Source organism: Archocentrus centrarchus (genome assembly GCF_007364275.1).
Source record: "Archocentrus centrarchus isolate MPI-CPG fArcCen1 chromosome 18 unlocalized genomic scaffold, fArcCen1 scaffold_23_ctg1, whole genome shotgun sequence".
NCBI classification, from domain to species: Eukaryota; Metazoa; Chordata; class Actinopteri; order Cichliformes; family Cichlidae; genus Archocentrus; species Archocentrus centrarchus.
The window spans coordinates 3,572,227-3,593,456 of record NW_022060145.1 but is presented as its reverse complement, the minus strand read 5'-3'; the positions used below and the strand labels follow the sequence as shown (position 1 = coordinate 3,593,456).

Here is a 21,230-nt window from a genome sequence, read left to right as displayed (position 1 = left end):
CACAAGTACTATATACTAGCACATATCACAGAACTAAATGTAAAGACTTTGCCATTTTAAGAACTACATGAACATGGATGTCAATTGGAAAAAATATCAGTCAAGACTTTGGTAACAGGGGTTGAGAAAGAATGGAAGAAGAAAGGCTAAAGAGGGATTAAAACTGGGCACACACACACACACACACACACACACACACACACACACAAGGAGCCTGCAGGTTATCCTGGACACCAGCCTTAAGCAGGAAACACCGCACATTTCTCACAAGGGTGAGTCAAATATTTTTGTTAAGAAAGCGTTCAGTGTTGAAGTCTGAATTCTTTCAAAATAAGGGAAAATCAAATTGTAAACTACTGTCGTATTGCTGTGGGTAGCATTGTGTCTAGACTATTTGTCAAGTGAAACTGTCAGCTGTGTTTACAGTAGTCATTTTTAGATCTTCAAAAGTAGAGTGCTACCAAAAATTAGACTATAGACAGACCCCTCTGTTTTTAAAATGTCACAGATGAATGTGTAAGATATTTCATCATCTTTTATTGTAAGTGGTTAAGTGCGGTTACCACAATGTTGACAAAGGTAGGAAATGTAATATTTTTAAACATGTTTGCGATATTAAGGTATTTCTTTTTCAGCAATACGACCTTATTTCGCCCAAAGTCAGGTTTTGGAAGACTGAAGCTCTCTGATAAGATGAGTCTGTGAAGAGAAGTGTAATGTCGCCGGTGGTGGACGAGACAGCCGGGGACCTCCCAGTGAGGGATGTGGGACTGTTGAGAGGGGGACTGATGCCAACTGTCCCAGGTTAGCTTGTATTGATACGTTTTTGTCTATCTTTAAACACATAATTTGAAGAAAATAAACCAAATTTTAAAATACAAGAGTCAAGATCACCTTTGTGCTCGCCTTTGTGACCTGCTCTACCTGCTCAGGAGGTAGAGCAGGTCACCTACTGATCGGAAGGTCAGCTGGTTGAATCCTGGCTACTCCAGGCTGCATGCCAGTGTATCCTTGGGCAAGATACTTAACCCCAAATCGCTCTCCGACGCAACCGCTGGAGTGTGAATGTGTGTGAATGTTAGGTAATAAAAAGCACTTAGCTTAGATAATCATGGAAGTGCTTGTATGAATGGGTGTGAATGGGGTAAATGTAAACATGCTGTGTAAGCGCTTTGAGTGCTCAGAAGAGTAGAAAAGCACTATATAAGAACTAGTCCATTTACCATTTACCATATAGATAACACCAAAGATGGTTACAATGTATCTTTGTGTTAAGCTTAAGATCAACAATTTATTAGTAATGAGCAGGGTTTAGGCCAGGGGTGGCCAACTCCAGGCCTCGAGAGCCGGTATCCTGCAGGTTTTAGATGTGTTACTGGTCCAACACACCTGAATCACATATAGAAGTCATTAGCAGGATTCTGGAGAACTTGACTGCATACTGAGGAGGTAATTCAGCCATTTGATTCAGGTGTGTTGGATCAGGGACACATCTAAAACCTGCAGGACACCGGCTCTCAAGGCCTGGAGTTGGCCACCCCTGGTTAGGCAATCAATAAACTGTAAATCATTATGAATTAAGCAATACAAATATCTGCAAAGATCACCTTGTTGCCATCTTCTCAGATACTCTACGGGATGCCAAGCCATGGAAAAAGCATCATGTCATGAGGACAAGAGGTATAAGCACTTCAGGGGTTCATATTGTATGTGGAAAACAGAATCTTCTTGTGCATATTTTCTCTGTGTCTCTTTCTATCCCTTTGTCCGGCAGACCCTCAGCGCCTTTTTCGATTCCCCAAAGAGCACCTGGAGGACCTGTGCCTCCGACTGCAGGAGGAGAACAGTGTGCTAAGACAACACACACGCACCCAGGACCAGAGGCTACGCAGGTGACACACACGCAAGAGCATTACACACACTTTTTTTTTTACCTCACTCTAGACATCTGGGCAAAGTGGAGCATATTCATGCTGTCTTATTTACTGGAAATAATACTCCATTAATGTTGGAACCCCAGTATTTTAAAAAGATAGATTACTCGTTTCCACTGCTTAAAGGTACCTGCAGAACACCTTTCAGCTTTCTGCTATGGCAAATTTAACCACTCTGCTCTGCCACAGGATGTCTGCGAGGCTGATGCGTCTTCGTCAGGCCAGTCCTGGTTCCAGTGGTGTTAAGGAGAGGGATATGGAAGACACAATACAGGAGCTGGAAGCCCGAGTGGCAATGCTGGAGAGCCAGAAAGGAGTCCTGCAGAACAAACTCAGCCTGGCCAAGCAACAGATTATGGACCTGGGAGCTCGCACGCCATACAAATTCAGCAAAGGTGTGTGTGTAGCGGAGGAATATTGTATCCAAGATCCAGCGCAAGAATGGAGACCACAGTGATTCCCTCTTGAATCTCTTTCTTTTCTTTCTTCGGTCCTCATGTTTGCCAGGTAAAAATCTGGAAGGGGAAGGTGGAGTAAGGAGGGCAGCCCAGACTGCACCACCTCGATATGGCCCCATGCTGGAAGACACTAGGGCAGAGATGGAGAGATTGTAAGTGTCCAGCATGTGATGCACTAAATGGTCAAATGATCAGTTAGCTACAGCAGATCATCCTTGGGCAGGGCATGGGGATACACTCTTGACTAGTTGAAGTCAATCACAGGTCAGACAGGAATCCCAATAAATACCTCTGATAAAGTCATCAATCTTCCTTCACTGCACTACCTGTGTTTCTCCTCCTCCTCCTCCTCCTCCACCCTGATCTCACCATGTCTTTCGCACCCAGCAGGTCTGCTGTGACTGAGCAGGTGAGAGTGGCAGAACTGGAACTAACTGCGCAGGCGCTCAGAGACTCACTGAGAGAGAAGGAGAAAGAGATTGAGGGAACTGTTCGAGAGATGAGAAAGCAACAGGCTGACAGACACCGGTAGCTGCAGCAGAGACATTAATGAGACATTAATATTATAATTAATAATACTGGCATTGTCGATATTATTGCAGTTGGTGGAAGCATTTTTGTGGTATACTCCTGTTAACTCTGAAACTGGATAACAGTGGATGCTCAGTATGAGAGCATCCTAATTTGACTTTAATTTGCTTGTGACGGTTCTATTTCCTCCTAAACATCAAAGTAGCTGTGTGTGTATGATATATATATCTCAAAGTATCCCACAGTATTTTCATAAGTCTTATCACGGCTATACTCTTGAGTTGAGCTGAACCCTTTAGATTCATGTTCACACTTTACCAGAGTTCACAGTTCACAGTTTAATTCAGTTTAATACATTTAAATCTTATTTATGTTAGATGGGGTCTTAGCACAACCTCGCAATTCAACCCTCTTACTGTGTGAAACCAGTCACTGTAGCTGCTCAACTTCCCTCTTTGAACTTTTTTCTGATTGGCTGCACATTGCAAACAGTAGGTGTGAACAACAGCTGTGTGCCTGAGATGCCGTATCAGGGACTTCCACTATCTTTGTCATCTCTTTGTCTGATACGGGATGTTCAGATCAATATGAGCTTTTTGTTTTGTTTTTTTTAAACCTGTTTAAACACAAACACAAAATGTTGTAGTTCCCTAGCTTTTACAACAACATAATCACATTAATCAATCACAAGTTTATCAATTAACATAAATTATTATTTGTCTCTGCCAGAATAACTATCAGGGAGAATGTGGATATAATCCGTCTACAAAAGCAGCTTTCGGAAAAGAGTGCTGCCCTGAGAGTTACACAAGAGAAGTTCACAAACCTGAAAGAGGTCAGAAACGCTGTCTGGCAAACATTTCTTCTGTTATATTATAGTAACTGCTTGTTTCAGACAACTAGACATTTCTCTTTCTTTCTAGGCTTATGAGAATCAGCTAGAAGAGGTAAAAGTCTTGGCACACATAAAGTTCACTTCATATTTCAGGTAAATACTCCAAGAGCCGCTAATCGTAATTTTGACTGCCATGTTTTTTGCGTCAGACTCAGAGATCGCTGAGAGAAAATCAGGGAGCTCTGCTGGAGAAAGTGGAGGAGCTGACTGAGCAACTGAAACAGGAAAGACAAAGAGCTCTGGAGCTAGAGGGACAGCTTACCACCACGACCCTGTCTCTACAGACCCTCGACAAGGTACGCCAACTCTATGTGCATGAATAAATTTGGATGATGAGAGGACATCTCAGATGACAGAAGGATGCCTGTGGTTCATTACAAAAGCCGGGAGATCAATTATCATTTCATTTCTCTATCAGCTGCAGGAGAGGATGTCAGACCTGGAAGGAGAGAGGGATCTGATTAAAAAAAACTATGACACTCTGCTAGAGAGGTAAAAGCTATATGCTCCAAACCAAAGAAAACATTCTCTAATATTTAATTATCTTGAGTATGTCTTAAAGTGAAACATTCAATTAATTATCATTGCCTGTTCTTTTTTTTTTTTTTTTTTAGTACTCTATCTTCTCAAAGTAATCATGACCACCAGGCAGAAAAACATAGAGAAGCAATCCAGACAAAGCTGGAGGAAAATATCAGCAGGATGGAGGAAATGCTGCAAGCAGAGCAGGAAGAGAGAGGCAGGCTGGAACTGGAGAAGGAGAAACTGAGAGAAGAGAAGCAGATACTGGAGGAGCAGAGGGAGCGAGAAAGAGGTGAGACGTCTCAGCATGTGCTCGTCCAAGCAAACAGATTCTTTAATAACGATTCAACTCTTTGCTTTTATTGTTACGTTTAGAGCTTTGTTTGTCTATGAGAGACAAACAGGAGCAACTGGAACAGGAGGCACTTCAGTACAGAGAGCAGGTCTCTGCTCTGCAGGACAGACTGGACTCTGTGACCAAGGTCAGAAATGTTGAGGCGGATATGTCCTGTTCTGTTTGCTTTAAGCACACATTGTGATACAGTTTCCTCTCTTCCAGGAGTTTGATATGAGTGTTGAAGAGCTCAGTGAAACTCTTCTGCAGATCAAGGTTTATACTTTCGTGTTAGTACCACTCAAACCACATAAATTAGTAGATAAATTGCTTTTTTAACCTTGTGTCATGTTGACTGCAGGCGTTTAGGATGCAGCAGGAGAGCAAGGAGGGTTTGCGCTTCCTCGCAGCTGATGGGAAGGTGGAAGATTCACCCCGTGAGTTGGTGAATATCCAGGCAACGCATGCTGAGACTGTGCTTGAGTTACAGAAAACCAGAAACCTTTTACTGCTGGAGCACCAAATCACTAAAGACCTGCAGGTATGCACAGCGTCTAACTGTATATATGAATTAAAATGGGACATAGCGGTTATCATCATTTTGTCTCAGTTTTAACTCTTCCCATTTTACTCTCAAAGGAAGAGTTAAATATGATCAGCCAGAAGGTGGAGAGAGAGCGAGAGGAGAGCAGGAGGAGGATTGCAGAGAAAGACAAACTGCTATCCAAAAGAGCTCTACAGATCAACAGTTTACAAGGTATGAGGATAACAATGACAACATCCCTTTCTGTAGCAGTAGCAGAGTCTAGAAAACCTCCAAACAATTGTTAATTAGTTACTCACACTTATATGATCTAGTACATTAAGCAGAATCTCAATTTCATTTTCTTTTCTGTACTAAAGCCCAGTTGAAAGAGTTGGCATACAGCCCCAGAAATTACAAACGGACCTTACCAATACAATACACTTGGCCAGCTGGAGATCAGGAGGTCGTGCAGCCCATTGAGGATGACATGACTTTCTCTCAGCTCAAGCCTGGGGAGTCACTATTAGAGATCCACCTGAAGGTAAAGACACAGGCCCCAAATCTGAGTCATTTCAAGCTGTTTTCCCAAAGGTGCTGATATCTGTTGCTCTCACACCTCCAGGCTGCTACCTTCACCCCAGCAGGGCTGCGCATCATGGGGGGCATCCATCCAGGAGCCAATAAAGGTGAAGACATTGTGACCTTCTGCACATACAGCCTGCTGGACTTTGAGATGCACTCTACTCCTCTGGTGTCGGGAAGCCAACCCAACTATGGCTTTACGTCACGCTACTGTCTGACAGTTCGAGATCTGGGCAGGCTGGGAGGCCAGGGGTCAAGGGTCAGAGTGGAACTCCACCAGGCATTAGGAGGAGTCCGGTTTGTGACCCATGGAAGTGGACAAATGTCTCTAATGGGTGCCATAGAGAGGAGAGGAGAGCGAATCGGTGGACATGTCAATATTACAGGTGAGTATAGTTGAGTGAAGAGAAGCTGTTCAGTTAATTTCACTGCACTAATTTGAAAAACAACAACATTATCTTGTAGAAATGTTTTTGTCATTTACTGTCCTCCCTCCCAGGACACGAGGGTGAAATTGTTGGTGTTGTGGATTTCTGGGTGCGCCTGTTCCCTCCGGCAGAGCCTGTGCCCACTCTGGCAGAGAGTGGAGCTGACTGGAAAGCAGTGAGACAGAGGAGTCCTGTGCAGATCTCCCTTGGCTGGCAAGACAGCAGTCATGAGGTGAAACAGAGAGAAGACATGCTAATGAAAGTGCACTGAAATATAATTTGGCCTCCTGGCTCATACAGCACATATTGTATGATAAGGGCACATGTTAAGGCAAATGACTTGCAAATCTATGCGCCTTGTCATGGATTCAGCATTATCTTTATAGTTAAGAGTATGTGTTCATCCAAATTACAAAATGTATTCATTGTTTTCAACTTACTAATTTTAATGAAAGAAGTTTTGATTTTCCTCCAGTTTGGATGAAATAGCCCTTTAAAGTCGGACGTTTTGCTTCCAGGCAAGTACAGAATCTATTTATGACCCTATTCATACTTATAGCAGGTGTTGCATGACTATGGTGGAGGGATCCCCAATGAATTGGTGGTAATGTTGGAGCGCTGTGTTGGCCTCAGTGCTCGATGGCCAGGACTACTTCCTGATGCCTACCTGACATACAGGTTCTATGACCTGCCGCCACATGTCTCCCAAATTGTGAAGTGTACAGCCGATCCAGCGTTCAATGATGCCACCAGCTACCCACTTGCAGTAACAACTGATGTGCTACACTACCTCAGGTATGCTAGTTTGAAATTTGAGTCTTTTTTTCTGGTGGTGGTGGTGGTGGCGGGGTTGTTAAACACAACTTTATCAACATACCAACACCATTCAATTGCACTTTTTTCTCAGGTCGAGCAGTCTGTGGGTGTATGTGTTTGATGACAGTGATGATCAGATACCACCAGCCTATCTGGCCAAGACCCCAATCCCACTGCGAGCCCTGGCTACAGGCAAAGAGATCAGAGGTGAGTGTTTCATAATTTAGCTACATCCGTTACTTCAGGAGGCATTAACGTGGATGAAGATGGAAGCAAAGTTGTTAGTTGAACAAAGTCACATTGCATATCTCCAAAGTTACACAGAATTGGTCCCATAATACTTTTTTTTTTTTTACCTTTCTACATGCTTGTTTATGGGAACTGATCATATACAGATTATACAGTACTATCTGCTCCAGAATCAGCATCGTATCTCTGCTCAAAAACCAGAAAGGCTGGATACCTCAGCAGTTTCTTTCTATACTGCCAGGGGATTATGTGCTGAGAGATCCAGCCGGTGGACCTCGAGGCATGGTCAGAGTATTGATGAAATGGAAGTACCCCTTCCAGCCACCAGTGGATGCTTTGCTGGGTCAACAGGGAAGCAGAGCAGGGATGCAGGACAGAGTGCTGGAAAGCAGTGAAAGAGAGAACAGGAGAAGAGAGAAGGATGATGCATCACAGAGACCCATAGCTAAGCCCAGAGTGAAGGTGATGAAAAGCAAATGCTAAGTGTGCGATATCTGCATGCCCAAAGACACCTCATATTCCTAAACTTGACGTTTGTTCTTCTGTGGCTTTTTCACAGACTCGGCAACCTGAGCCTTTGCATAAAGAGATGAAAGCCTGGGTAAGGTTTTGATATGAAGAATGTGTGGGTGAGATAGTTCAGCACACAACACAGTCGTGATTGTTTGTGCACTAATATACAGGATTTGTCTGCTTACAGCCTCGGCCACCACCCACCAAAAAGAAAGCTCCCAGGAAACCATCTCTGTGAGGCCGCTGTCTACAGAAAGAAAGCATTCTACTAAGAGGTCACCTGAACTTCACCGGAGGACGCCTCATCTGAAACCTGAGCCAAGACTGACCACACCTTCCCATTTGCCAACTACTAGGTAATTTCTTTTAATGTAATAATCCCTCCCATCATGTAGAGTTTTTTTTTGTTTTTGTTTTTCTCCAAGGAAAAAAAAAAAATGGATTAAAACTTTAAAATTAGTAGGAAATAAGGTCCCTGAAATTTTAAGTTAAAAATTATATAATGTTAAGGTAATTGTTATAAAGTAGTCATCCAACCATCTAACCATCCATTTATTTTCCGCTTATTTGGGGCCAGCTCATAGAGACTTTAGTCCAGTCATACTCATCTCACGGCCCGCGGGCCAAATCCGGCCCGTGATTGGCTGGTGACCGGCCCGCGGCCATTTCTTGTAATTGTTAAAAATTAAAATAATTTTCCCTTTTATTGTGTAACAAATGCTGAATAATTCCCCCTTGTGTTCACAAAGTGAACTGTCTGTAAGACAGAATCATTAGTTTGTACACGGCCCTTTAGGTCCTAATGATTTGGGCCTTTAAGGTAGTGAACAGTTTGCGCAGGTCAAGAATCACTGCTGATCTGCGAGGAAAAGACGTGTCCTTAAATGAATATCTTGGCAAAAAATGAGTGAGGTTAGTAAGCGGAGAAAAGGTGACGTCGAAAACAGACAGTTTAATAACAAATGGACAGATGATTTTGCATTCATTTTGCCACCTCATGCCAACGCAAAACCGTTGTGTTTAATTTGCCAAAAGACAGTTGCTGTATGCAAAGTTGCTAACATTAAGCGGCATTACGAGTCAAAACATGCTAGCTTCAGTGCAGCTTTCCCGGTTGGTAGCATTGCACGAAAAGACAAGACTGAGGCCTTAAAGTTGTCTTATGCTACCACATCAACAATCTTGACGACTTCCACTACTGCTGCTGAAAAAGCCACCGCTGCTTCACTGCGTGTAACCTGGGAGCTGGCTAAAAAGGGCAAGCCATTTGTGGACGCTGAGCTTGTGAAAGTGTGCACTTTGGGAATCGTGGAGGAGTTGTTTGCCGGTGACAAACACAAAGATGACATCGTTAACCGCGTGAAGCAGGTTCAGCTTTCGGATTCAACGGCGGCACGGAGACTAGAAACTTTGTATGAGGACAGTTTTTCTACTTTACTTGCTGAACTGAAGTGTGTGGATTACATGTCAATAGCTATGGACGAGTCTACAGATGCAACAGACACTGCACAGCTGTCCGTGTTTGTGAGATATTTTAACGGGGAGCTTTTCAAAGAGGAGCTGCTGTGCCTTTTGCCCATCAAGAGCAATGCAACAGGTGAGGCCATGTACAATTCTATGAAAAGTTTCTTTGATAAGAATTCTCTGGAGCTGGATAAAATCAACCTCCTTGTAACTGACGGTGGGCCATCTATGATAGGACGAGAGAGGGGCTTAGCATCACGTCTCATAGCGGACCACCCCACAGTTAGTTCACTACACTGCATCATTCACCAGACGGTGTTGTGTGCCAAACTGTCTGGTGAAATGAAAGGAGTGATGGACACAGTGATCAAATTGTAAATCACATTCGCTCAACTTCAAGTTTACAGCACCGGCTTTTCAAAATGCTACTACAGGAGCAAGAAGCTCAATATTCAGACCTACTACAGCACAATGATGTCAGATGGCTGAGCAGGGGGCGAGTCCTACAGCGCTTCTTTGCACTGCGCAAAGAAATCACAGAATTTCTTTCCGGTCAAAAAACAAAGAAAGCAGATGAGTTCTCTCAGTTTATGCAAGATCAGGAATCTGTGGCTCTGGTTGCATTTCTGTGTGATATCACTAATCACTTGAACCATCTTAACCTGCAGCTCCAAGGTGGGGATTCGAATGTGGGAGAGCTCTTTGAAAAAGTGAGCGCTTTTCAGACAACCTTGGGCGTATTCGTGACGGACATAGAGGGGAAAAAACTTCACTTCCCTACCCTGCGTGATGTTCCTACAAATGGGATTGTGCTGTCACGAATGGTAGCACTGTTAAAAAATCTGTCAGAGAACTTCAGATCGCGGTTTCACAACTTCAAAATCCCACAGCAACTGCTACTGTTTGTGCGCAACCCGTTCGCCGTTGCTGTCACCGGGAGCTGCCCAGCAGAGGCAAAAAACGCTGTGCCTGCTATCAGTGAGGGCGCTTTCCAGCTGGAACTGGTCCAGATGCAGGCTAATGATGTCCTAAAACCCCAAGTTCCGAGAGGAGAGACTGTGTGAATTTTGGGCACACTCTGTTCATCAGTATCCGAACTCTAAAAGACTCGCTATATACATTTTGACAATGTTCGGATCCACTTACATATGCGAGTCGGGGTTTTCAGTGATGAATCTAATTAAGGACAAAAAGCGCAATAGACTCACCGACTCACATCTCAACCAGTGCTTGCATATTGCCTTGACCTCTCAGAAACCAAACTTCAGTAATCTCTCAAAGGAAATGAGATGTGTTACCTCACATTAAGCATGTAGTCAGTAACTAATAGTATGTGATGCATGAAGAGGTTAAAACATAAACATCTGATTACATACCTGTGCTGTCTGTTCCAAACTTTAAAATAACTGAAATATAGTAAAGCAGTTTTTTTTTTTTTTAAATTGTATTTCTGAACTATTCCAACATTTGGTGGCTTGCACTGTGCAGTTATTTGTTTAATATATTTTATAAACAGCTTTCACACCAAAAGAGCTGAAATATGTTCATTCTATGCCTAAGAACTGTTAATAATCATTTTCATTTTTGAATTTGTCCAATATTTGCCTGCATAATAGGAAACGTTCCAGCTATGCTTTTCAAGATGGTTCAAAATATATCTTGCTGAATTGCAGTGGAGCTAATAAAATGCATCAAAATATGAGCACAAGCTATCAGTCTTTTTTAAAGTTTGCTCATTTTATATGAATGTAGTTTAATGGCTGGCCCTCGGCCACTTCTCATTTTCCAAATGTGGCCCTCGGCTAGATCAAGTTGAGTATCCCTGCTTTAGTCCTTCTTAGCCATGTCCTTCAACACTGAGGCATTCCCAAGCCAGCCAAGAGATATAATCTCTCCAGCGTGCCTTGGGTCTGCTCTGGGGCCTCCTCCTGCTAGGACATGTCTGGAACACCTCACCCAAGAGGTGCCCAGGAGGCATCCTAGTCAGATGCCCAAACCATCTTGCCTTGAGGCAACTGTCCGAGGCTGGGTAAACTGGTCTCTTGTACTTTTGTTCATCATAGGGGTTTCCTGAATCACTCTTCGTCACCCAGGACCAATTTGCCTTGGTAGACCTTACCAGGGGCAAAGGCCCCGGACAGCGTACATAGCTCCTGGGAACCCTGGGACACACAAACCCCTCCACCACAATAAGGTGGTGATTGACTGAGGGGATCTGTAAAGTAGTAATTGATTGTGTTATACCAACTGTGCTGTCTCAGAATTTTTTTTTACCTCTTCTCACAAACATTGCAAGAAAAGCTAAGAAAACATAAGGAAATGTGAAAAAAATGTATTGAATCTTATTTAAGGTATTCAGAGAGGACATCTTCCCGACAATCACCCACCACCCCATCAAGGATCAGCTCTGCCAGCGATGCCAGGACTCAGGTCAGCTCAATCACATTCTCTCAGTCAAAATAATGTTGTGAAAAGGTAATCAGTATAATTTTAGAACAAAACAACACTAAGCAAGAACTTGGGAATGGGCTCATATGTCATTTCTCATTTTCCTGTTTTTTTCCTCTTTTCTTTTTCAGGACTTTTCCATTGTGGATCAAGTGTCAGTGTTTGAGGGTCAAGAGGAGGACAGGAGCAAGAGTGGTAATTATTCATATACAAGCAATAGATCTGATTTTAAGTTGTTTACAGAGTGAAATATACAAAAAAATGTAATGCTTAATAAAATAAATTAAACTGTTTGGTAAAGCATACACTGAAGTCATCTCAAGCAGTTCCATGCTGACAGGGCTTTTATTTTGACTATACAGCTGCTGCAGAAGACAGTGAAGCCCCTGAATCTTCAGGGTCAAGTTCCTCACAAAGCGACATTATCATCATACCACCAAAACAAAAATGAGGAAGGTAACTGGAAAAAATGTAGCAATTACAGCGGGAAAAGGAAACATTTGCCATCTCCTTGCTGTTACTGTGCTCTTATGCATAGCTCTACAGTGGGACTTTTATTTCAGAAATGATGCGCAGGCCAACATTTGTTACTGTATTTCAGGGAGAAAAACTTCGAGTAGAAATTCTGTCCCTGACATTTGAACCTTCCTCACACGTGGCGATGGACGAGTCCGTGCAGCGAGTGTATGTGGAATATCGGCTGCTGGGCATCCCGATGGAGACAACGGAAACACCCATGTCCCTCCGCAAACCAACCGAGGGAGAGGAGATTCACTACAACTTTACGCGAGGTGAGAGTTGGTGAGCTGTGTGCATAGTTTGTGACAATAAAGTTTTAACTTCAAAGATCCTACATAGTCTCCAAACACCTCTCCTTGTCTTTCCCAGTGATTTATGTGGATGGTTCACAGTCGGCTCCACTTAGACAGTATCTTTACACTGTGTTGGAGGGCACTGACCCCAACCAGGGCAGGTATTGTTTAAAAGTTGATAATGTCTCTGCTATTTAAGGATCTCTCCAGGCCCAAACCTGTAAATTTAAGCGTGTGTCTGTATGTGTCATGGCAGGTTGAGGTTCACAGTAGTCAGTGAGCCGATGGACGATGACGAGGAGTGTGTGGATGTTGGGCATGCTTTTCTGAACCTACAGGAACTGCTGCTCACGGGAAACGATGTCATCGAACAACAGATCGACAGTGCGTGTGATTTTTTGAGCAGTGTTCATTATGTGAACTAAACCATCAAGACTTAATTCAGAGTGGCACAAATGACCTTTAATTACATCCCATGTGTGGAAATCATAATTTTCAGTCTAAAATGGTTTCTCCTTCCAACAGTTGTGAGTGTGGATGAAGACGAGGTGATAGGACATCTCAAAGTGTCTCTAGAAGCAGCTAAGGCTCTGACGGGGATATACCAGGAGTTTCACCAGGGGGACAAGACCAGGAAAGATGAGCAGACAGATGAAGAGGAGGAAGGGGAGGATGAGAAGAAGGAAGAACAAAGCAAACAGAAGAAAAAAGATCAGATACAAGTGATCGATTACGATGATAACAGTGATTTCTACTGAAAGTAAAAGCATATGAAACAGTTTGAAGCACAAAGAGGAGCCTTGCTTTTTCATTTCCCAGTTTAAAGATTAAGGCAAAGAAATAAAGAGTCACTTTCAAAAAACGCAAAAGACTGTATGAAGTTTATGGATTTTTTTTTTTTTTTAAGTTTCCATTTGTATGGCAGCTATTTCTATTTATGTCTCTACCAAATTCAGAATTTTAAGTGGTTAATGTTATTTGTGTTTTATTAGATGACAACAAAATAAATGATTTACTGAAAATCTTGGGCCAACTCATGTTATTCCAGTAAAGGATCTGTTTTTGGTGTTACAACTGACATAACAGGCAGAAGAGGAGGAAGGGCGATAAGGCAATAGCAAATATATTCCTCTGTTTCAAACTTTGGTCATACTGTATTTGACACAAAGTACAGGTTTTTTTTTTTTTTAATAACATCAAATTGCATTTTTACAAAGACAAACTATTCATTTTATAGTTACATTAAAAAACTTGTATACAACACTGAAAAGTTAAGTGAAAGCGCAATTTATCTCAATTTAGTTGGCATTTTAAAATTAGGGGCTCGACACACGGGGAGCGACGTCGCTCGCTCTCCATTCATTTCCTATGGAGCTTGTGCGATGAGGCGACAATCGCTTGCCCTCCTCCAGCTAAGCGACCGGCGACATTCGTGCATGTGAAATTTCGAGCTCGTACACGTAGACGTGCACACGCGACCAGGCGACGCGACACAACAAAGTTGGAAAATGTTCTACTTTTGTCGCTGTCGCGTGGCACTAAACCAATCAGCAAGAGTTTCATTGACTGACCAATGAGCGAAGAGTATGCTACACACTGCAGTCTGCAACCACTTTCAGCAGGAAGGAAAGCATCGTTTTAGCTGTGTTTGACTTTCCTATATTATATGACACTTCACGCAGTGATTATCGAGTTAAACATAAAAGGCAGCCATATGAGAACGTGTTGGTGCAAGACTAACGTTAAACAGACCGATAGAGAGGACTTTTGTGCTAATATAGGATGAACGCGAGGTTGTCTTTTTCTTTTGTAGAGGAGACTTAACAGCAAGATTTCTGTCAGTTCCAATAAAATCTTCAGACTCCTCATCTTTATTGCCGTGTCTGACATGGACTGCTTTGAAAATGTCTAAATCCCTCCAGTTTCATAACCAATCACATTTCTTGGAGACGAGTGACGTAAGAGCGCGATTCGCAAAGCTGCCGTCGCTATCGCGTCCCGTGTGTTCGGTTTCACCCCTGTGGCGATGCGACCCATTCGTCGCTGTCGTTTGTCGCTCCCCGTGTGTCGAGCCCATTAGTCTATTGACATCTAAGATAAGGGCGCCAAAAATTTGTCCCACAGTCATTAAAAGCACCATTTGATTGGCAACACCTGCAGGTTTGGGTAGGGGGGCTCTTGAAGCTACACTCCAAAACGTTTTCGTTATTTCTTTATTAAATTTGCCAACAACTTTTAACGTTAAAACACGAACTTGTTGATGAGATTGTCGCAATTTTGGATCCCGAGACTAAAAAACAGGCGGGCGAGTGGCCTCTAAGTAAATTTAGCTAATGTTAGCCGGGTTGGTTGAAAAATAACAGCAGAGATACCAACAGCATTACTAGCTTTTAAAAGTGGTACAATTAGCGGCACAGTTTGCATCCAAAGTCAACAATGGTAAGTATTTTTTTCACACTGTTAACTTTAAGCCAACAGAAAAATAGCTATTTTTTTATATAACTGTTGGTCATTAGTAAGCTAACGCTGTGCTCGTCTGAAAGTGTGACAGAGAAAGTCTGTCAGGTCAGTATTTCTGCTGGAAGTGCTGCCTCGCCTGATTGATTTTTGCACATTTAGGCGTTTTAAATGAAAAGGAACAACAATGTTTGGTTTTGTAATTTAACAGCGGGAGATAATGAAGAGTGTGAGCCACCTGCAGGCCAGCCAGCTGCTCCATAACAAGTTCATCGTGGTGTTGGGAGACTCCAGTGAGTAGCTTGTAGCAAGCTCAAAAAATGAAATGCTCTTAAATTAACTGGGAGGTACATTTACACTTCAAGTGTTCTTGTTGACTCAATGTTAATGCTTAAGTTTAGTGAATATACTTTATACACTTTTGACATCCACTTCTTTACTGTAGGTTCACCTTGGTACTGGTTTTGATCCCCTTTTACCTTCAGAAGTAACATAATTCTTCAGGACAGATTCAGTCATTCCTTGGATACTTTTGTCCAGGTTGGCATAATGGCATCAGGCAGTTGCTGCAGATTTCATGGTACTCTACTGGACTGAGATCTGGCAGCTTTGACTTCTCCTTTTCAACAAATCAAGCTGCTCTACACCTCATGCTGCTCAGAGTAGCCAATTGAAGAAAATTACACTGTGGTTATAAAGGGATGGACATGGTCAGCAAAAATGCTGTAGTTTAAATGATGCTCAGTTGCTAATAAGGGACCTTCCATGGGCTATGAACACCTGAGGATGTTACTGTACCACCACCAGGCCAAATTGTTCATTCAGTCCATGTTTTCATGTTGTTAACCCCAAATTCTGACCTGATTCAAGCAGCAAACTTTCAAGTATTGCTGCAAAAATCAAGACTCATCAGGCAGTGGTCCCCCCCCTCCCCAAAGTCCAATTTTGGTAAGCCTGTACTCACTATGCTCCTGATGTCATTTACTGTCAACAAATCATTGCTGCCCGGAAGTCTGCCTCCTGCTGTATATTTTTTTTTTTCTTTTCTGAACCATTCTCTGGTGTTTGAAAATCATCCCAGTTGATCAACAGTTTCTGAAATGCTTAGACCAGCCCATGCTCCACCAGCAGCCAAAATCACTGAAGTAGCTTCTTCTCAGTTCTGATGCATTGTTTGTACTTCTGAACAGCTTGTCTATAACTTTCTGTCAATTGATTGATTACACTGATCAGGCATAACATAACGTAAGGCCCTGCGAGGTGGGGCCTCCATGGATTGGACTTAAGGAAATACACTTTCCATGAAAAGGTACACATTGTTGCAGACCATGTGTAGGTAGGTGTCACGTGTCAAAGTAACATCCACATTGATGGCAGGACCCAAGGTTTCCCAGCAGAACATTGCCCAAAGTATCACACTGCCTCTGCCGGCTTGCCTTCTACCATAGTGCATCCTGGTGCCAGGTGTTCCCCAGGCAAGCGATGCACACGCCAATCCGCGTGAAATAAAAGAAAAGGTCATTCATCAGATGAGACCACCTTCTTTCATTGCTGTGTGGTTCAGTTCTGATGTTCACATGCCCATTGTTGTTGCTTTCAGGAGTTGATGGGGCCAGCCTTCCCCTCCCATGTCCATTAGTTAGCCTTGGCTGCCCATGACCCTGTTGCTGGTTCGCCACTGTTCCTTGCTCAGACGCTCCACGAGAGCTGCAGTTTTGGAGATGCTCTGACCCAGTCGTGTAGCCATCGCAATTTGGCCCTCGTCAGACTCACTCAAATCCTTATACTTGCCCATTTTTCCTGTTTCTAATGCATCAACTTTGAGGACAAATGTTCACTTGCTCTCTAATATATCCCACTCACACCAGTCAGTGGTCATAATGTTCTGCTTCGGTGTATGTTTGCTTTAAAGTGCACTTGAAAAAAAGTGTACCTAATGAAGTGGCTGTGTACTGTTTCTACTGTATAGTCTGTAATCAATCTGCAGTGACCCTGTATTAACTTTGGTGTTTATTTCCTCCTCAGTTCAGCGGTCTGTATACAAGGATCTTGTTCTGCTGCTGCAAAAAGAGGAATATCTCAGCTTAAAACAACTAAAGACCAAGGCAAGAAGTAACATTTACCAGTTTTATACACTTATACAAAGAAGGCAGCAGGCTGTATAATGATTACTAACTGGATAAAACATCTGCCATTTGAGTAACTGTAAATGTAATCATGTCATTGCATTTCAGGGAGTGTCCTTTAAGTTGTAATATTAAAAAAAAAAAACAATTAGTGTAATATGTCTAAAAGAAATGTTTTTGCCTCAGGATTAATCTCATTTTGAGTGCTGTTTTTGACATACCGCTTTCCCTCCTTCTTCCACTCCCAACCTCCTCCTTTAGGGTGAGAAGAGCTTCGAACAGGACTGCCTGATGGAAGGGGGCTGTTTGGATCAAATGCACAATGGGACACAGTACAGAGAAGTTCGACAGTTTCAGTCTGCCCACCACCTGGTCCGCTTTTACTTTGTGACCCGCATCTACTCCCATTACATGCAGACTGTCCTGGAGGACTTCCGCCATGGCTTGAAACCAGATGTAGTCATTGTCAACTCCTGCCTTTGGGATATTTCAAGGTGGGTGTAATGGGTAACTATTGATAGGACAAATTACCTGGCAATTAATTAGATTTTATCAAAGAGCCTCTGTACTGTGGGGTGATTTAAAGGTGAGGCCTGTGCATAGAGCCTGATGTAATTCATATATCAGTGCTACAGTGTGTATTGGTCAGTAGGGAGAGGCACAAAGATAAGACTCCCCACACAGGACCAGAATCTCCAGTGTCCCACAGGGTGCTGGGCTGTCAGAAATCAGTTGGTTGTTGTGTTTTTTGCATGTGTGAATCAATTCAGAAGAATCGAAGTATAACTCTTAATTATCCCAACTTGAATTATTTCAACTACAATGATTTCTTTTTTCTTCATGTATATGTTTATATGTGCACTGGGTTTTCTAGATACAATTGCAACTGGAATGACAGCTACAAGGAGAACCTTCATAGCTTCTTTGATGAGCTGCATGGGGTTCTGCCAGAGGAAACGTTGGTTGTATGGAACCTCACCATGCCCTTAGGAGAGAAGATCAGAGGTGGTTTCCTGGTGCCTGAGGTCTGTCATCACGTCTCATCTGTATTATGATTTAACCTTGTAATCTGATTGTAAAGTCTGAACACAATGCATATCACAAATATCTTCTCATCTGGGGAAAAGGCCTGTCTGACAAATTTGCCTGTACTGCATAATGTGGTGTCACTGTCCTCTGAGCCAAATGATTTTAGAGGCTGAGTAACCTGAAATATTTATCAAGGAGGACTTCATCAGAATAATCAGAAATTTCTATACTTTTTCTCTCCTTGTACGATCTCTATAGATTATTATTTTTTTAATAGAGCAGCTCTGTATGACCACAGTCAAACCTGTGAGCTGATGGTGAGTCTGATTATTATAAATGCAATAAACCTGTTCACAACATGTAGGCAACAGATCTATCTTCAGCTGGGTATGTTTTTTTTTTTTTTTTTTTTTTCTCTTTCTTCACATTTTGTCTGAAGGTCAGAGGTTTATTAGTCTGCATTTTCTCCAGTCTGCTGCTGCTTTGAGCCTTAAAACTTTGTTTCGCCTCAGATCGAGCACAAGGCACAGCAGCTGCGTTACGATGTGATCGAAGCCAACTTCTACAGTGGGACTCTGGCCGATGCCTATGGGATGGATGTGTTGGACCTTCATTTCCAGTTCCGATTCTCGCTGCAACATCGAATGAAGGATGGGATCCACTGGAACGCTGTTGCTCATCGCAAGATTACTTCTCTTGTGTTACAGCACGCTGCAGAGGCCTGGGGTGTGATATTGCCCTGTCCAGTGACTGTTTATGGTGAGGAAGAAGACTGGACACTCACACACACAGAAAAATATACTCATGGTGTAAAATGGGACTTGTTAGTGTTGAGACTTGCTGCAGCATTTGATTTCAGGTGTTTTCTGTATGCAGACTTTACTTTGGTCAAATGGTAAAGACTTGCCCCAAAATATAAAGATCAGCTTTTAAGCTGATTTTATTTATTTATTTATTTATTTTATTTTTGTATAGAACACACTGAAGTTACTGAGCAACAGCCAGCCAATGACAGTGCTCCAAAACGCAAAAGTAAGACATTACCTGTGACTGATTAATGGGCAAGCAAAGATCTGTAAAATGTATCACAAGAACCTCATAAGCTTCCATGCACTCTGCATGAGCACACGTTGTCACCAGTTGAATCGTTTACATGATGACTGATCACAAGTGTAGCAGTCAACTGTACAAAGTTTAATTTTCACATGTTGTCATTCACTCGGGTTTTAAAATCTTAATTACAGTACTAACTGGAGAGTTTATCCAAAATCTAAATGCAAAAACTACATTGTTTTATATGATTGTAGTGCCCTTTGTTACACATTGCTGGCTCTGCCTATTCAAACATAAATTATGCAAAGTTTAGAGATCTTGAATATATATAGTTACACTGTTTGCAGTATTTAGGTTATGACAAGATTGTTAGTGTGAATCTTGAGAAGCACCAGCACACTGAGGACCTGTCCACACATGTATGGATATTTTAGTAGACATAGCTTTTAGGTTTTTGGAGTTTTTTTTTTTTGTTTGTTTGTTTTTTCCCTTATGCATTTGGCCTTTCGTTCACACGTAAACACCATTTTAGATCACTGAAAACTGAGTTTTGAAAAACTCAGAAAAAAACCCTGCTTCCCTCTTCCTACCAGTTATTAGACATGGTGAAGACGGCAATACATTCCTGGTTTTTATGTATTTGTAGATGTTATCAGTGTAGGTAGGTTGGTGCCAAACAAAAATCTAAAGAACAATCTAAGGAATGCATCATCGTCATCATTGCGTCATAAGCAAATGCTTCTTTTAACACAGCTACTGTCCTGGTCACCACCTGCATTTCCCTTTTCTGCTTTGTTTCGCAGACCGGCACCATTACAACGGCTACCAGGCAGAGTTCTTCAGCGACACACTGCCCACTAACTACTTAAGCTTTGATAACCCATGGCCACAGACATGCCACTTTAAGGCTGCTGGAACTTGGAGATCTGCACCCCCACCAAAACGTTACCACAGAAATCTGGACAGAGAGGCTGGAAATGGTAAGTTTGCATAAACTGGAATGTGAACATTCCTGTAATGGAATGATCAGATGGGGGAAACCCAAGCTAGAACTCACTCTGCAGATTTGCTTTAAAACTCTGGTATCTGTGTGTCTTTTGATCAGTTACTGATTAGCTTTTTCTCCACTGCTTGAAGACTTTAACTTTGAGCTGCCATGTCTGCTCCAGAGATTTAATGCCCTCGGTGTGTCCTGCAGGTTTTGGCTACAGGCCTCCGCACCAGTTCGAGCCCTACAAGGAGGACAATCACCAGCATGTGATGAGGAGCCGACACACCAGACGCCACTATACCCCCTACACCCAACACAGACCCTTACACTCTGGCCGTAATTACCATTACTACTGAACACATAGTTTTTTACAAGTTTCGGACACAAACCAAATTCCTTTTGTTATCTATTTTTCTATCATCGGGACATTTCTTTGTTGCTGCAGTCCTGTTTTATACACCAAATTATACAGGGAGCTTCATTCATTCTTTTTAATGAACCTGTAGGTGTGTACAGTAACTTTCTCTTACTATATGCTAGTATTCTTTTAGTTGAATTCTCAATTTTTCAAATGTTTCACTGAGATTTTAAATTTGATTTCAACAAATGTTCTCTAAAATTAAAATTAAAATGTTGACTGTTATTGACACAACTTGTGTAATGGTTCTTGTCTCTTTATTTTCTCACAGGTTAACATGGTATAGATTTTAAGCCTGAACATGTATTCCAGCATTAGCTGTAATTGATGTGATTGTGTGTGAGAAACTGCTTTGAATACATTTTCCACATCCATTATTCTGCCAATATAGCCTCAAGTTAATGAAGTTGAAACCAAAGTAACTGCTGTAATGCTGAAGACAGGTTTGGAGCATTTCACAATAAGAGCGGTTTGTCAGCTGGCACTGGACTTTGATATTACAAAGTAAACTTTCACAGCAAATAGACAGCTGAAAGCATACAGGTATTACATTTGAGTGTCATGCTCTTTTTATTGTCTGAATTAGTACAAATACAAAAGATACAAAGGAATGAGCTATCAATTGGTGCAAATACAGTAAAAAT

The 21,230-nt window shown here is 42.2% G+C and overlaps 1 protein-coding gene and 1 pseudogene across 2 annotated transcripts; both read left to right on the top strand.

Moving 5' to 3' along the window:
- LOC115775219 (protein fantom-like) lies at nucleotides 1-13,421 on the top strand (annotated as a pseudogene).
- A 1,105-nt stretch (nucleotides 13,422-14,526) lies between these two features.
- Nucleotides 14,527-20,747, top strand: LOC115775189 (PC-esterase domain-containing protein 1A-like). 2 transcript variants are annotated; one of them, XM_030722735.1, is made up of 9 exons: nucleotides 14,527-14,951; nucleotides 15,181-15,262; nucleotides 16,995-17,074; nucleotides 17,357-17,589; nucleotides 17,970-18,120; nucleotides 18,637-18,883; nucleotides 19,100-19,156; nucleotides 19,981-20,157; nucleotides 20,376-20,747. In XM_030722735.1, exons 1-9 carry the CDS (start codon nucleotides 14,949-14,951, stop codon nucleotides 20,522-20,524), a joined length of 1,179 nt encoding a protein of 392 aa, XP_030578595.1. In that variant the 5' UTR covers nucleotides 14,527-14,948; the 3' UTR covers nucleotides 20,525-20,747. The 2 variants fall into 2 exon arrangements, with proteins under 2 accessions (XP_030578595.1, XP_030578596.1); XM_030722736.1 differs by lacking the exon at nucleotides 19,100-19,156 and having other exon boundaries at nucleotides 14,531-14,951.
- Nucleotides 20,748-21,230: the final 483 nt, after the last annotated feature.